Raw genomic sequence first — 16,521 nt, 5'->3', positions numbered from 1 at the left:
GTCATGAACCACCAACACCATTTCTAAAGATTATAGATAGCTATAAAAATAGAGAGAGAGAGAGAGCTAGCTTAGATTTAAACTGAGTCAACTCAGGACTAGCTTATTATATATTACCTTATACTATGATACCAGAGTACACCAGGGAAAGGAAAGATCCACAACCTAGACCTATTGCAGGGGCGTATCTAGGAATTGGGGAAGGGGGGTGCTGAGGGCGCGAAGCGCGCCGCGATTTTGGCCACACCCACTTTTACGGCGGTAAAACAGCCTTTTCCTGCATTTTCGTCAATTACAGGTGGGGCCAAGATTATTTCAAGCATACTGCTATGTTACTGGCACTTCTGATTGCTCCTTAAAGCACCGGAAACTGCTGAAATCATGATCAGGGGGCTAGATAACTTTGTTAAGAGGCTTGGTAGTGATGCAAGAGTCCTGGACTTCAGTAATTTTTTCTGAGCCCAGCCCTGAGGTAGTCTCGCTAGCCAGACCATTCCCCAGCCTACAGTCATTGGGGTGGACGGCGGGGAAGGGTCTGGTACAGGTACACTCTTTAATGTAGTCTTGTTCTGACAGCAACCACGTGGGTAGTGACGTAATGAAATTGTCATGTGCAAAAGACCCCGCCCATCACACGTGTTTTCACGTGTGTAATGCAGAAACGACTTTTAACCAAATTAAACAAGCCCAAATGACTTACAAAATGCATTCTGGAGGCTGGAAGGGAAAGAAAGAAAGTATTGAAGCATAGATTCCTTTGCCATACTTTGGTACCTAAAGGATCAGCTAGAAAGTAGTAAATGTAACGTGTTGGAGAGCATCAACAATGTAAGTCCTGATACAGGTATAACATGCTCATCTATGATTTCCAAAGGTCAACGATTGTTCATTGCTTCAAGTGATGTGACATTCATAGCAAGGAGTGTGGAAATACAGTCAATGTATTGCAAATTTGTCATATAATAGAGGATATGCGTGCTAAGTATATTCATTGCAAAATAATTATATTCATTGCATACCGTAATAACTTTCAAGAAAAAAAATTAGTTCGTTGGACGTCAACTTTCCATTGGCAGCAATGGAGAAATGATAGAAAAAGGCTTGGTACCAGGAAACCGCTCTGTATTTCTTGATAGCAATCTTTCAGGTGACTACTAGACCCCATTAGATCCTCAGGATGCTTTCTAAGCTTCCGAAAAAGGCCTCAAGAAGGTAGCAAGGCAAGAAAATGTGTTTTCCCCCATTGAACTCTTAATAAACTTGACGTCCAACATGGCGGCCAATTTACTGTGTGGGTTGGATATACGGTACTAAAAAGCTATGAATATACTTAGCACGCATATCCTCTATTCTATTTTATTCGTATTTTATTTATTGAAAATGTCTTATAATGATTATAAAATACAATGAAACCAGTAAAAAGAGAAGGAAGAAGGGAAAAGTGCAATTCAACAACAAAAATACTGTTTATATGAAACAACAATAAAATTGAACCGAAATGCATGTTTCATGGCATCCAGACAAACTTGTAGCATATTACCCGGATACCTTTCACTAAGATGCCTCTCCAGAATCAATAAGACGCTGGATGCTACCACTCTATAGCTTGCTTTTCAGCATTCTCTCCACAACTCTTGAAAAGTCGCCATTTTGATAATTAATATTTAATGTGACTTGTGGTCACATGTCATGGATAACTGAATCTGATTGGTCACGTCCACTTTTGGACGGGAGAACAAGACTACATTAAAGAGTGTACCAGACCCTTCCCCGCCGTCCACCCCAATGACTGTAGGCTGGGGAATGGTCTGGCTAGCGAGACTAGCCCTGAGGGGGGTGCTCAAGCCCCCTCAGCCCCCCCCTAAATACGCCTCTGTATTGAATTGAAAGGGCCACAAACAAATAGGATGTGGTTAACCCAAGCATGCAACTAATGACTATTTAATGTTTTTATTAGTGTACAGTCAATGAATGTGAAGAGAGTAGTACTATACTACTCTCTTCACGTTCATTCACTGTACAATAATAAAAACATTACTATAACAGCTGCATAATGTAATGCAAAGGTACTTCCCGACAGCACAATGAATACCAGTTCTCCTTACATAAGTAACAAATCACTGCTGCTAACAGTGGTCCATTAACCTTGTCGCTTAGAGTGAAATTGTCATGAACCTTGACTACCATTGCTAACTTAGATTTTTAAATCAGGCAACTTGGGACTAGCATATTTCATATCACCTTAGGCTATGATATGAGAGTAGAGTATATACACTAGGGAAAGGGAAACCTAGCTGGACCCATTGAATTAAACCCTTATGAATGTATCCAAAACAGGATGTCGTTAATTTAGTTATAAGTAAATAAAGACTCTTTATGGTACCAAACTTAATGTACTCTTGTCACATTGACTGCTTCAGACTAATAAAAACATAACTAATTTGGTCATTTTGCATGACATGCAAAAACATTATGCTTATAATGAGACTATGCTACTGAATAATGAGACTATGCTTATAATGCGTCTCAACTTTCTGACAGCACAATGCTGTCCTTATGTTGCATTAGTGGCTCAGACTAATATATATATATATATATGATTCTACTGTAGTATTTACTTACCATTATACAAGTTGATCTATTTTTTATTTTCATTAGCAAGTGGTCAACCTGAAGCACTCAATGAGCTCATATCCCATGGTGCTACATTAGATGTGGTTGAGAAGAACGGAGCCACACCTCTACACCTTGCTGCACAAGTCTCTGCACCAATAAGTGGTCAGTTGCTGCCTTTTTTATTAATTTTTTTTTAATTTGAAGGAATAGATGACGATGAAGCACTGAATATCAGCAATGGAGCAAAACAATGCATTGAAGTGAGTCCTGCTGAATAGTTGTACAAGTATATAATTGTTGGTTGCATGATTATATAGATCTTACTCAAAGCTGGTGCTAATGTCCTAGCTGCTGATGGGGAAGGCAGGCAGCCACTGCACTGGGCATTACAATTACAAGGTATGGACTATAATAATATACCACAATTAACATTTTATTTAAATATTCTAAGATAACACTGATGCTGTTGACCTGTTGATATCAGGAGGTACCAATCCAAATACTAAAGTAACCGATGGGCTTCCAGGTAATTATATAATAAAATGATTCGTCTTTTCAGCGTATCTGCTTTGTCTTCTATCAGGTCTTCACATTGCAGCTAAATACGGTATAACAGAGAATTGTCGGCATCTTATTGAAGTGCATGGCGTTGATGGGAATACTATTGATGATTATGGACAGACTCCACTCTTCTATGCAATCGAGAGTCAAGCCATAGACTGCTCAGCCTATCTTCTTAGCATTGGCTGCTCTGCTAATGATAAGAACAATGAAGGAAGGAGGTAAGTTATACTAGCATTTAAAATGCTTGTATTTATGCATTTAATTATTTCATACAGTCCAGTTCACATTGCTGCTACAGTTGGCTCAATTGAAGGATTGGAGTTACTGTCCAGTTATAATGGGGACATCAATATTCAGAGCAATCAATGCATTACGCCACTTCATGATGCAGCAGTCAATGGACAAACCAGTGAGTCCCTTTGGTTAAATAAAACTTGACAGTCCCTTAAACTTCAATTTTAAAGAAAAGATGTTTAAATTATTTTGTCACTATTTCAGGTGCACTGATGTATATACTAAGCGCTGGTGGTAATCCAAGCCCAGTTTCACCTGATACTAGTGTTCCTTCTCCACTGCATTATGCTGTCTCTGAGGGATACAAGGATTGTGCACAGATTCTGATTGAGGCTGGAGCTAATGTCAATGCCTTCATCATAACGGAAAAAGTTAGTTGAACAGACAATAATTTTCCAAAAAATGGCTCCGAAATCACCCTCAATTTTTATTACATTTTCTGATACATATTGATGTCCTTATGCTTCGTGGAAAGTTTGAGTTGATTCCGACTTCAATTTTTTGAGTTATCGTTACTTTTAAAAACTAGCAAAAATCTGAAAAATACCCAAGGCTATAGCCCATGGTTTTTTCCAAAAAATGGCTCCGAAATCACCCTCAATTTTTATTACATTTTCTGATACATATTGATGTACTTATGCTATGTGGAAAGTTTGAGTTGATTCCGACTTTAATTTTTTGAGTTATCGTTACTTTTAAAAACTAACCAAAATCTGAAAAATACCCAAGGCTATAGCCCATGGTTTTTTCCAAAAAATGGCTCCGAAATCACTTTCAATTTTTATTACATTTTCTGATACATATTGATGTCCTTATGCTACGTGGAAAGTTTGAGTTGATTCCAACTTTAATTTTTCGAGTTATCGTTACTTTTAAAAACTAACCAAAATCTGAAAAATACCCAAGGCTATAGCCCATGGTTTTTTCCAAAAAATGGCTCCGAAATCACTTTCAATTTTTATTACATTTTCTGATACATATTGATGTCCTTATGCTTCGTGGAAAGTTTGAGTTGATTCCGACTTCAATTTTTTGAGTTATCGTTACTTTTAAAAACTAGCAAAAATCTGAAAAATACCCAAGGCTATAGCCCATGGTTTTTTCCAAAAAATGGCTCCGAAATCACCCTCAATTTTTATTACATTTTCTGATACATATTGATGTACTTATGCTATGTGGAAAGTTTGAGTTGATTCCGACTTTAATTTTTCGAGTTATCGTTACTTTTAAAAACTAACCAAAATCTGAAAAATACCCAAGGCTATAGCCCATGGTTTTTTCCAAAAAATGGCTCCGAAATCACTTTCAATTTTTATTACATTTTCTGATACATATTGATGTCCTTATGCTACGTGGAAAGTTTGAGTTGATTCCGACTTTAATTTTTCGAGTTATCGTTACTTTTAAAAACTAACCAAAATCTGAAAAATACCCAAGGCTATAGCCCATGGTTTTTTCCAAAAAATGGCTCCGAAATCACTTTCAATTTTTATTACATTTTCTGATACATATTGATGTCCTTATGCTACGTGGAAAGTTTGAGTTGATTCCAACTTTAATTTTTTGAATTATCGTTACTTTTAAAAACTAACTAAAATCTGAAAAATACCTATAGCCCATGGTTTTTTCCAAAAAATGGCTCTGAAATCACCCTCAATTTTTATTACATTTTCTGATACATATTGATGTACTTATGCTATGTAGAAAGTTTGAGCTGTTTTCGGCAAATATTTTTGGAGTTATGAGCATTTTAAAACGAGCCAATTTTTGAAAAAAGCAAAGGCTATAGCCCATGGTTTTTCCAGAAAATTTGGTCCAAAATCACCCCCCCCAATCTTTTTACTCTTTCTGATACATATTGATGTGCTTATGCTGTGTAGAAAGTTTGAAGTAGTCCAATCACAAATCTAAAAAGCATTACATTGTAGCTGTGTGTGACTAAAATTTGGAGCAATGCAAAAGTCAAATTATTAATTCTCTAATTCATAGGACGAGAGCCCACTAACTCCTCTTGACTATGCTACTGACTATCCAGAGATAAAAGAGTTGCTTTTATCAAATAATGCCCTGCCTGGGAAAGACATTGATGTGCCAAAACCAGAAGGAGAAGAAGAGTGAGTATCAATGCATGCTTTTATATTATTATTATTTTCATTGCTAAAGGGCTCACGTTGAGGAAGAAGAAATAGCTACAGAGGAAGCTACTGAGCCAGTTACTGAGGAAGAACCTCCTGAGCTGAGACCAATCACTACACCAACCCTAAGGCAACAAGTATCCCGAGAGTCTTTAGATCCTTTTAAGGAAGTACAGAAACCAAAGGAACGAAAGAGTCTCCTTTCGCGTCTAATGAGACGTGACAGACCACCCCCCGACTCTATAAAGTACAGTGTTGTTGGTCTCTATGGAGCTCAAGCAACCATGCTTGCTGCTGGACTGTTAGGTAATAATAGAATAATAATAAAGATGATGATGATGATGGTAATAAACCATTCATTTCCTGCTTGTTCCCATTATATATCTCTATCTTCCATTACCTTCATTAAAATTATTCCTTACACCTAGGTACGCCACTTGGTGACAAAGCCTTTAAAGTGGCAGCACAAGTCACGACTGACAATGCAGCAGAGTTGAAGAGAGAGGCAGCCGATATGGACACAGATGCACTCCAAGAGTTGGATTGGCTAGAAACACCGATCCCTGAGCCAAGCCCTTCACCAGTGCCTATAGAAATACCTCCAACACCACAACCAACACCTCCACCTAAAGTGGACTTTCATATGAGCCCCGATGAGAGAAGAATGAGAAAAGCAAAAGGTACTTAGGACCAATCAATCACAAAAGCTATAGATGATAAACCAATGACTCTGTTTGCATTATTCAAGCAATGATAACACTGATAATATTTATTTGCTTGCTTTGTATATAGCTCAAATGGATGAGAGTAAATCCCTTGCCTTCCGTGCCATTGAAGAACTACTGAAGGCTCAAAACACTCGCTCACAACTGACGAGACGCTTTGTAATGGCAGAGCTAAAGGATAGTCTTGCTGCAAGAAGAGAAAAGGCTCGAAATGCAGAAGTACTACTCACTAATAATGTGTCAGCATTGCATCTTTTTTTAGGAAAAGGCAAGAGCTGAGTCTGAAAAATTACTGGCTAAGTATAACGAACAAATGGAGAAGGCAGCAGCTCAATCAGAAGTAAAAAAAACAACTGCCTTTCCATAATAATAATAATAATAATAATGATGATGAATTTTAGAAAATGAACAGTCGTGTTGCAGAGCAGATAAACAGTGCACGGAAGATTAATAGCGAGATTGCACACTCCATGAGTGCACTAGGAATCAGCTCAAGGCCGTCTGTCTCTGAATGGCTGAGGAAAAAAGACGAGGAAAAGAAAGAACAGCTTAAATTTAAACTTCACGACTGGCACAAGTTAGAGAGATAAAAATTATTCACTTATAATAATGTGCTGTCATTTATTAATAGAAGCAGAGAGCAGAGGGAGCTGGCCATCTCTCTCAAACAGGCAGTCACTACACACAGGGCCTTACATCATGCTGCTTGGAATACCAAGAAAGAACTAACAGCTCAAAACGATGCACTGAAGAAAAGAGAATTGACCACTGGAGGGACCACTAGACATCACAAAAGAGCAGCTACAAGTAACACTATTATTATTATTATTGTATTATTATTATTTATTTGTAGCTGGAGGTATTTCATTAAAATCTCCTCCTCCTCCATCTCTCTTGGGACACAGACAAACTGTTACACAGAATCTAGCTAGAACTAGAAAAGTAGTCTCAACGCCATCGAAAACTATCAGTAAGTAACAAGATGATGAATTAATGGCTCTTCAATATCACAATGCATTCTCTCTTCTTCTCTAGCTACTGAAGGATGCATCAGAGCAACACCGATCGGTTTTTTAAAAGCAAGGGACACTTCTCCCCTTCCTCTTTCTTCTGGTAAACTAATCCGACGTTCCTCTGATTCACTGGCCGACAGTACACTTTGGAAGATGGGGGAATCATACAGTAAGCTGCTAAGTAAAATATGTACATCATTCGAAAAAATTCTTAATTTTTTAATTACACAGTTGGGCATAAGACAAGATTCCATTCCGGTATCAATAGCAGAGCATACGGACCGAGAACTGTCCATGCTGAATCCACACTCAACTTTGTCCCACCAAACGAGTACAAGGCAAGAATGAGGACACGAAGCAAGAGCCCGCAGCAGTCACAGGCTGATCATCACTCATTGGCTGCTACTCTAGTACCAGCTCAATCCTCAAGAGTCCAATATAGCTCTCATGCTGAAGGAATGAAGAACAAGAGAAGGACACTCTCACCACCACAGCCTGATAAGATACTACCAATGAAGATAATTGACCAACCATTTAGTGTGACTGTTTAAAGTTAATTTACTCAATTTAGCATAATATGTTATTTTTAAATTTATTTAAACCCACGTTTAATTTTGACGCTATAAGAAAACACTATATCTGTATTTCAAGTACCCACAAGGTGTATCAATAACCTCAGTAATGGATATCTTTGTGTCCCCCACTTGTTTGTCTTGGACACTCAATATATACTTGACTTTGTAGTCTTCCTAGTCTATCCATCAACAAGCTATTTAGAATATAATATAGCATGGAGTTTGGGAATCTAGTCAAAGTTTTACCCACTCATCCTTCCGAGAACTTTAAAATGACAGAAAAGGAGTGTTTCAAGAAGCATAAGGTTTCATCAACAGATATGGATGTAGCTACAACTGCAGTAACAGGCACTGAAAGGAGTAATTATGTCAATGTACCTAAAGCAGATAGTGTAGCCGACCTAATACCGCCAGAACTTCCTCCAAAAATACCCCCAAAGCAACAAGGGATCGAGAATGAATTGTACTGCAAGACACTTCCCCCAGTATTGAGACAAAAACCTCCTCCAGTACAACCCAAACCCTCAACCCTGGACAAGAAGAGGCAGCAAGTTTCATTCATAAACAAACCACCGGATGGCTTGGAAACAAACTGTGGACTCTGTTCAAACATCTTAACAGAGCCTTACCAAACCTCATGCTGTGGGAAATACATGTGCTCCAACTGCAAGGAAGAGAAGGAGGCCAGCAAGCAACCTTGCCCGTACTGCAACAACAAGATAATGAGGACATTCCTTGATCTAAACCGCCAGCACATGATGCAGAGTTTAATGGTTTACTGCAATTATAAGAAAGAGGGCTGCAAGTGGTCTGGTAGACTTGAAGAACTGAGCACTCATCTGAACGAGGCAAAAAGCAAGTCAGTGACAGTGATAGAGGAGGGAATAGCTATGAAACACGAATACTCTGAGCACTGGTATAAGAAATACAACGGATGCCCACATGCATTCGTCCAGTGCAAAAACGACAGTTGCAAGGAAACAGTTAGACGCTCAGAGATAAAGGATCATGAAGACCATACATGCCCCATGCGCTCATTTTTTTGCGAATACTGCAACCAAAGTCAAACAAAGCCAACATTTCATTACAGTCTCTGTGGGAGGTATCCAGTACAATGCCCCAACAATTGTCAACTCACAATCCCTCGAGATAAACTAAAATCTCACATGAGCACAGAGTGTCCTCTCCAGCCTTTTGAGTGCGAGTTTTCATGGGCAGGCTGCGAGGAGAAGCTCCTCAAATGTCAATTCGTGGAACACAACATCAACTATCAGCTCGAGCACCTCTCCCTCCTCTCCAAAGCTTGCATGACAATGAGGAAAGACAAAAAGGAAGCAGAAAAGGAGACTCAAAACATTAAAGAAGAGGTCGAAGTCTGTAGGAGGGAGATTGATACTATGACAGAAGAGATAGGACAGCTTAAAAGCACCAACGACCTACTGGGTACAAAGATAATGCTCACTAAGCGATCCTGTGACGGACTTGAGAAGAAACTCTATCAGGCGGTTCATGGGGCCCTCCCTGTACTGCAACCGGATTGCCCCATCACTCTCAGGGCTGGAGCAAAAAAGTTTTATTTTTTCTCTGAAGAGTACGGGTACAAGATTGCCGGACGGCTAAGCAGCAGTGCGAGTAGTGGCGGAGCTAAAGCAACCCTTGCGAAACCTTTTAACCAGCTGAGCCAAAGAGTTGTCAAAACCAGCGGAGATAACTTGGAATTTGTAATTTATAGCGAGGGAGGGATTCACAAAGTATCGCCAGAAGTGACGCAGATAACGATAATAACAAGTCAAGGTATCAGAATGATGCTTACCCATGGATACGAGCTACACAGTAAGGCAGTTCACTCCTCCATTGAGAGCCAACGACTAACAGCTTACATTGCTGATCCTGGAGACAATGTAAAAATCATTAACGTACAGTAAAACAACAACAACATTCATATCATAATGATGTACTGTGTGGACTTTAGAGAGCAATTTAAAACTTTAGTTGTTATACTGTAAGTATTCTTAGTTATTTTAAGCTTGTACATGAAAATTAATGCAGCTACATTGATGTAGCCTCTAGATAAAAATAACTATTAAAAATTAAATACTCATCTATCACTCCCGTTTTTCATAAAAGTATAAAGTTCTGCTTTATTTGACTGTGTGGCTCTTCCCCTGAACTCGGGGCGTCCCTGCATAGCCTTAGCATTTAACTGTGTGGTCCAAATGGAGAGCAAAGAGGCAACAGGTTTTGCTATTAATAGCACAATGAGAATATTGCCACCAGAAAATGACCTACTTACCTGGTACCGGATAAGGCGAACTCCTCATTCCCTTTACTTTATTGTTAGAAGTAACTGATTGTGTCTTAGCTATGGCGGGTTCTTCCTTAGCGGTTTTATTATTAGCTGATGCTCCTCCTCCTCCTCCACTTTTGGCTGCCATTTCTTCTTCTTTTTTCTCAAGGAGTGCCCTTGTGTTTTGACAGCTAGGGGATTGACTCACAGCGTGACTGATAAAGTCATATAGCATCCTGTGCTGCTCTGACTGCTGCCTGTACTTGCTAGCAATCACTTCTAGCTCATTCCACAGTAAATGATACTGCTCATCTCTATTAGGAATAAAGAGTATACTAAAATATCCTGAAACTCACACACAGTCTCGCATGCAAAAATTTACTAAAAATATCCTAAAATGAATTCAGTATATCACCCTACCTCTTACTGCTGCCTCTAGTCCTAGTCCCTGATGATGGAATGGGTAGCGGTTCGCTGTACTCTTCTTTGTCCTGTATTGACTTTATTACCTAATAATGAGATCAGTACATCTAATGTACACACGTATACATACACATTACATACACATTACATACACGTACCTCTTTACACGAATCAAGTTCGGGATCAGATATGACCGGGCGATGAATGATACTCAAAAGTGGCTCTAGCTCCTATAGAAAAGACAGCTGCAATATAACACGATCTCTGGATGCACATGCAGTACTACAAAAGATCATGGAAGGGCAGTTTAGCATTACATAGAGCATGTGTCTTTATAGTGAAGCATACAATGGTGAACTTTATATTGATATTAATTCTCACAGGCTGTACAATATTTAAAGCAACAATGATATATGATGCATATACATGTACATGCATGTACTAACTAACATGAACCATGCTATAGGCCACAGTATCACTGAACACAAGAGGCCAGTGTCTTGTCATTCTCTCTAAATTAGCTTCAGCTGGAGAGAAAGGAGTAAGTTTATAGTGACAGCAATTAACGAGTAGGGGCTTACCCAACTGGAGTGGATATTGAGATGGTATCTTAGTCCTTTCCACCGTATTAGGAACTAACATGTTGTCCTGTATCAATGAGCTGAAGTCCTGTAGCACACATAGTTAATTAAAATCATATTAAAATTATATACCGAAATCCTGTAGTCGGTGACACGCCCACCCCACCCCTCACTGATTGAGGGAGGCTCATCAAGACAGCTCCTCCCACCAGGGATACAGTGAAGGAATATACCACCTGGAAAAATAAATAAAAAATTTTTAAATGCCTAATTTTATACATTATTCTCCTAATTTATTCATTTACCTCCATGGCAGGTGAGTAGGTGTGTTATGAGCTTAGAATTGTTTGCTTTCCTTGGCTGCTCCAATAGGACAGGCTTACCAGAGAGGACAAAATTAATCAAACAAATGGTGGGACGACTAGTGACCTAAAAGAGAGAGAGAGAGAGTAGGGGAGAGAGTGAGTTCATTCTTTCTCATGATTCCTCACGTCAGCAGGAGTTACTCTATAAACGCTAGAGCAGTAATGAAGGTCAAGTGTCATACTCTTTGGAGTAGACCAGCGTAACATGACAGTATCTGATCTCCTGGACCCACTGCCACCTCCAGTCTCCTTACTATTACCCTCCTTCCCACTGCTATCAAGCTGATGGCCTTTGAGGAGGAGGCACAAAGAACAAATCAGGTCACGGATGTCACATATACTTATACCTGATCTTATGATGTCCCTGTGTGCATCTGCTTTGTGTATCAGCTCAACATCATAATTAAAGGAGCCTCCACCACTTTGCTCTTCCTGTGGCATGTATGATAGAGAGTGTGTGTGTGAGAGCAGTACAATTAGACTGACTATACATAATTAATATGTCCTCTCCTCTCTCTTTCTATATACATCTTTCATTAGTTATTTCTCCTCTTCTCTCTCTTCTCTCCCTCTACCTTCATTGGTATATTAGTGACACTGGTTGATTTGAGTGTAAAGTGAGTCTTCACCAGATCAATGGTCTTCACTATTAACTCTTTGGCATGATATGAATAAACAGAGACCGAGAGATCATTGCTAATCTACATACACATGTATGTACAGTACAGAGTATATAGTTAATAGGAAAAGGAGTCTGTACCTGTCTTGAAGGACTAGGCATTATCTGTGACTGAGCCCCTGACACATAAACATTAACAACAGCCACTTCACATCTCTGTATTGGTAACCTACAGTAAGCAATGCACATGTACTTGAACACACGTAACTAGAATCACTAAATAGAGCTACCACTGTAACAAATGGACACTACAAAGTCCATAACATATGAAGATGGACATACATAGATGTACCTCACGGGGTCTTGTTTCTGCTTAATGTCAGTGTTCTCCATTCTTAAGAGGTTCAGGGCTGCCTTTTCCACGTCTTTCAAATCGTTTGGACTAGAAATCACAATCATACACACTAGCATTACGACACACACATTATATACAGCATATTGTGATATTACATATAGTACTTAAGCAGAATACGAACACATTGTACACGTATACTGCTTACCTTTCTAAACTACAAAAGACGACTATTCTCCCATGATTGATGGTAGTTAGGTGTTTCTTAACGCTCTGACTACACACGCTCACGGCATACTGTGTTGCTGTCAGCTGAGCCAAACACCTCATCCCGAACTGAAGCCCTTGCAATATGCTCGTCATGTGACTACGACTGACAGGGGGAGTCAATACAGGAAAACCAAACTTTTGAAAGCCGCTCTGAACCTGAGAGATGGGGAAAGGTTTTGAGTTAATTCTGATCATCTATGATTATGGTTTTGGTGTATATTTTTTCCAGACTACAATAGCTCAATAAACTTGTTGTTGGTCATAATAATGTTGTACTTTAGTTAATTCCTGATCCTCATCTCTCCAGGTATTGATTGGATGACATTTTACTTCATCAGCAGCTGCAACACATACCTAACAATAAGATCATCAACATAACATGGACACACATCAGAAGGAATGAAGGATTCTCGCCTAGCCTTACCCTGTACTAAAGTATAGGGATTTTCAGGCCCGTAGCCAGGGGGGGTTCGGGGGGTTCGGACGAACCCCCTGTTGTAGCTGCAAAAAAGTTTCAGATTAGCTCCTGTCATGAAGAACAGCACTGCAAAAGCAGGATTAGCATTTTGGCAACAGCGAGAAGCACAGATAGCCATTTTAGCTGAGTCAGCACATGGCTGAGATGCGTAAATTAAGACCACGCCTACCAACCACGCCCATTTTTGTCAATTTTTTTTGCTGCGCGCTTCGCGCGCAGCAATTTCCGAACCCCCTATTTTAAGTTCCTGGCTACGGCCCTGATTTTGGCCTGATTTTGGAGCAACTTTAAAAATTCGTTAAAAATCCAATTTTGATCGTAATCAGCTCAAATTTTCTATACAACATAAGTACATGTATATGCATCAGAAAACATTATAAAAATGGAGAATTCTCTCGTAGTCATTTTTGGCAAAATTTGGCCAACGACTCTGTACTATAGTACAGCATCTTGGGCCAAATTCTGAAGAAAATTAAAAAATTCTTAAATACCCAAAGACGCTTGAATTTTAACCATATAGGTTAATACTATACATTACTATTGCCCACATTTTGAACATTAGTAAAGGTAACAAGTACAGGAGGTCTAATCATATTATTATAATACTTGATATTCATCAGGAAATAAGTCAAATATAATCCGACAGTACTCGGTGACAGCTTCAATACAAGACGTCCAAAGCATCTTCCCTATCTTTATAGGGCCTCCATCGTGATCAAGAGATATCTCTGGCCCTCCGTAAGAAGAAGAGAGAGAATTGCCAGAAACTATCACCACAGTCTTCTCCATTTTCCTATAATTATTAACCCTTCACTCAGTTCAATGTAATCACGTGATAACACGTGGGCTACCAATAGATTATTAAAAAATAAACATCATAATAATAAACATGGCACACAACATAATTATTCTGTTATTTCTGTGGAAGTACTGATTAAAATGACATTTTCAACTATTACTACTGGGAGGGGTCTGACAAGTTGCTCTTGGAAAAGTGGCGAGTGGCGTATGATTCCATTGAGCGGATAATTTAATGTTAGTGAGAACCTGCCACTCTAACCCATCAATGGTAGCTAGAGAAAATAAAAAGAAGAGAATATTAGTTAAGTCTTAAAAGCCATTTTTTCACAGTACACATTTGTGGACACTTTGATCGTGTAAGTAAGTATAACTTGTTGCAGCAGAAAAAATAGAACTGATTTCTATTTGCGAAACAATTAAGTTCCTTTCAAGATCAAAGTAGCCATAAAAGTTGCTGCTAGGAATACACATGTACTGTACGTTGCTTAACATATGGAGGATCTTAGACTCACCATTAATGGGCTCATTTTTAGCACTGCTCCGACACATCATGTGTGATGCAGTGACACTGATGATGGAGTTCTCTCCTCCTGTGTCTTTGAAGCGCCTTATCCTAATCCCGCCTTTCTTCCTTATGATAGCCGTGATACTCAACAAAGGACCAGGAACTACTGTAGCCATTACACTCCGAACCTTTACACTAGACTATAAAAAATATCAAATGATTTTAATAATGATACATGTATGTATACTGTAAATTAGGAAATTTATGCGGTCGAAAATTTTTGTTTTTTAAAATTATGTTCTGATTTAAAATTTACTAAATAAGAGACTGTGTCATGTATTATTCATTGTGGCATGTGATTATATGCGTGATCTATTTTTTGCAAAACCTTGATCAGGCAAAATTAAAATAACAGTAAAAATTTCCAGATAAATGGTATTTGTAGTATCAGTACTCACTTTTTGACTGTCTTTCTTTCCTCCCCAGTATTCCAAGTGTATCTCAGGATGCTGCAACTGTTGCTGCTGTGAGTCTGTTGGACTGTGGAGAATCCATAATAAAATGTACATCTACATAAATATAGTTACGTTGAAGGACTTGATGGATGGATAAGTTCAGTATCAGACTCCCACGGGCCCATGATGACACTCTATGTAACAAACACAAAAGGGAATGAGTGAAGCAGAATGAGTGAAGAATGAGTGAATGTGTTATTTATATCATTGTTGTTGTTACTCACGTGTATGAAAGGTATGGAGCGGCTTCCTGTGCTGGTGTTTGGCTCAACTTGTTCCATAACAAGTTCAGCCTGTGCAATGGGCAATGGGTGATACTGTAACTCTACTTTCAGTCTAGCCAGTATACCAGCTATCAAAATGGAATAATACGTGTAACAGAATAAAAATTATAAAAATACACAACCAAATCCCATAATGAACACTGCAAAGTGTCCATTATACATCTACATTGTACGTAGAGGCTAGTTTGTGGTTTTATACATCATTGGGTCAGTTATGATCATGATAATATCTTTTTTAGTAATTTTCTTACAAATTGATTGATGGGAGTATTTCTCCTCTTCATTCTCTTTCTGGGCCGGTTTCTCAGGAGCTGCTGCAGTAAGAGATGGAGCAGACGGAGAAGAAACTGTTCTGAGTGTCTTCTCAATGTCAGTCAGGAAGTAGAGCCATATTGGAAATTGAGGCCCAGTGACATACGCTCTGAGGAGAGCAGAGAGAAACTGCTTGTCACCAGTCACTAGTAAGAGAAATGGATTACTCTTGTGCCTAAGAAATAAAGAGAAACAAAATAATAAAAAAGACATGCATAGAGTGAAAGAGAGAGAGAGAGGGGGGGGGAGGCAGAAATTTAAAATTAAGAAAAGACCCTTAATATGTACATATGGACATGTAGTATGTGACTTTTCATGTATGAAATTGTATACTAAACTATTAGCTGAATTGCTAAGTAAAACTGACCAGAGGTTATGCAAAGTGTTCAAAAGTGATAAAAGTGATGACGAGGTACACTCTGTGGGTGTATTAAGAAAAGGTTCCCCGAGAGAGTGAAGTACTTTAGGTAAGAGATGATCCTCTCTCTCTTTCACGAGCCACAAACGTCCCTCGATCAGAGCAATCTCTGGCATATCCAAAGGCTCCAGTGTCTGAAAATTATTAAAAAAACAATCTTTAAACAATCATATAAGGTGCCTATACTGTATGCTATACATTCCTAATAGAGGCACTAATTCTGACTACCACTTACTTAATGAAGACATACAATTGGCTGCTGGATGTTTGCATGTACATGTACATGTGTGTGTGCATACCTCAGACGGAGAGCGGCTTCTTGTGCTGTTACGGTTTAGACCCAAATCAAAAGAACCGAATGTCTGATGTTGATAAACAGTTTCATCTGG

General features: G+C 38.9%; 3 protein-coding genes across 4 annotated transcripts in view; 1 reads left to right on the top strand and 2 right to left on the bottom strand.

Annotated features, from left to right (window-relative positions):
* The first annotated feature begins 2,600 nt into the window (after positions 1–2,600).
* On the top strand, positions 2,601–7,983 carry LOC100633717 (uncharacterized). Its single transcript, XM_019994272.1, has 17 exons — positions 2,601–2,778; positions 2,827–2,876; positions 2,934–3,015; positions 3,068–3,142; positions 3,200–3,398; positions 3,456–3,589; positions 3,679–3,845; positions 5,464–5,588; positions 5,638–5,915; positions 6,038–6,289; positions 6,402–6,553; positions 6,597–6,674; positions 6,736–6,911; positions 6,966–7,141; positions 7,188–7,304; positions 7,370–7,516; positions 7,579–7,983. The coding sequence occupies exons 7-17, from the start codon at positions 3,687–3,689 to the stop codon at positions 7,896–7,898; spliced, it is 1,980 nt and encodes a 659-aa protein (XP_019849831.1). The 5' UTR covers positions 2,601–2,778; positions 2,827–2,876; positions 2,934–3,015; positions 3,068–3,142; positions 3,200–3,398; positions 3,456–3,589; positions 3,679–3,686; the 3' UTR covers positions 7,899–7,983.
* A 1,931-nt stretch (positions 7,984–9,914) lies between these two features.
* On the bottom strand, positions 9,915–14,105 carry LOC100633588 (protein asunder homolog). 2 transcript variants are annotated; one of them, XM_019994268.1, is made up of 16 exons: positions 13,904–14,105; positions 13,096–13,173; positions 12,758–12,975; positions 12,550–12,639; positions 12,339–12,426; positions 12,154–12,279; positions 11,926–12,010; positions 11,705–11,868; positions 11,519–11,642; positions 11,346–11,449; positions 11,214–11,301; positions 11,083–11,159; positions 10,791–10,862; positions 10,630–10,718; positions 10,216–10,523; positions 9,915–10,166 (listed from the first exon to the last, which is right to left on the bottom strand). In XM_019994268.1, the coding sequence occupies exons 1-16, from the start codon at positions 14,084–14,086 to the stop codon at positions 10,021–10,023; spliced, it is 2,040 nt and encodes a 679-aa protein (XP_019849827.1). In that variant the 5' UTR covers positions 14,087–14,105; the 3' UTR covers positions 9,915–10,020. The 2 variants fall into 2 exon arrangements, with proteins under 2 accessions (XP_019849827.1, XP_011402687.2); XM_011404385.2 differs by lacking the exon at positions 13,904–14,105 and having other exon boundaries at positions 12,758–13,049; positions 13,096–13,163.
* Positions 14,106–14,120: 15 nt separating this feature from the next.
* Positions 14,121–16,521, bottom strand: part of LOC100633464 (uncharacterized) — a 5,098-nt gene continuing 2,697 nt past the window's right edge. The window contains exons 9-16 of the mRNA XM_019994310.1: positions 16,432–16,517; positions 16,082–16,266; positions 15,654–15,889; positions 15,343–15,470; positions 15,191–15,252; positions 15,062–15,143; positions 14,611–14,803; positions 14,121–14,370 (exon numbers count right to left, since the gene is read on the bottom strand). Coding sequence (XP_019849869.1) covers positions 14,246–14,370; positions 14,611–14,803; positions 15,062–15,143; positions 15,191–15,252; positions 15,343–15,470; positions 15,654–15,889; positions 16,082–16,266; positions 16,432–16,517 — 1,097 coding nt within the window. The 3' untranslated portion in view covers positions 14,121–14,245. The remainder of the gene's footprint in view (positions 14,371–14,610; positions 14,804–15,061; positions 15,144–15,190; positions 15,253–15,342; positions 15,471–15,653; positions 15,890–16,081; positions 16,267–16,431; positions 16,518–16,521) is intronic.

This window comes from Amphimedon queenslandica, unplaced genomic scaffold (genome assembly GCF_000090795.2).
Source record: "Amphimedon queenslandica unplaced genomic scaffold, v1.1 AMPQUscaffold_13478, whole genome shotgun sequence".
Classification (NCBI taxonomy): domain Eukaryota; kingdom Metazoa; phylum Porifera; class Demospongiae; order Haplosclerida; family Niphatidae; genus Amphimedon; species Amphimedon queenslandica.
Note: the sequence above shows the minus strand (reverse complement) of the source record. Positions and strands in the feature narration are given on the sequence as shown.

Excerpts from the sequence above, each read along its gene's own strand:
- LOC100633717 (XM_019994272.1), top strand. The coding sequence starts at position 3,687 with ATGTATATACTAAGCGCTGGTGGTAATCCAAGCCCAGTTTCACCTGAT. Across the intron at positions 3,846-5,463 it reads CCTTCATCATAACGGAAAAA|GACGAGAGCCCACTAACTCC; the intron begins GTTAGTTGAACA and ends TCTAATTCATAG. Across the intron at positions 7,517-7,578 it reads GAAGATGGGGGAATCATACA|TTGGGCATAAGACAAGATTC; the intron begins GTAAGCTGCTAA and ends TTAATTACACAG.
- LOC100633588 (XM_019994268.1), bottom strand. The coding sequence starts at position 14,086 with ATGGAGAAGACTGTGGTGATAGTTTCTGGCAATTCTCTCTCTTCTTCT. Across the intron at positions 12,976-13,095 it reads AGGATCAGGAATTAACTAAA|GTTCAGAGCGGCTTTCAAAA; the intron begins GTACAACATTAT and ends CCCATCTCTCAG. Across the intron at positions 10,524-10,629 it reads ACTAGAGGCAGCAGTAAGAG|AGATGAGCAGTATCATTTAC; the intron begins GTAGGGTGATAT and ends TATTCCTAATAG.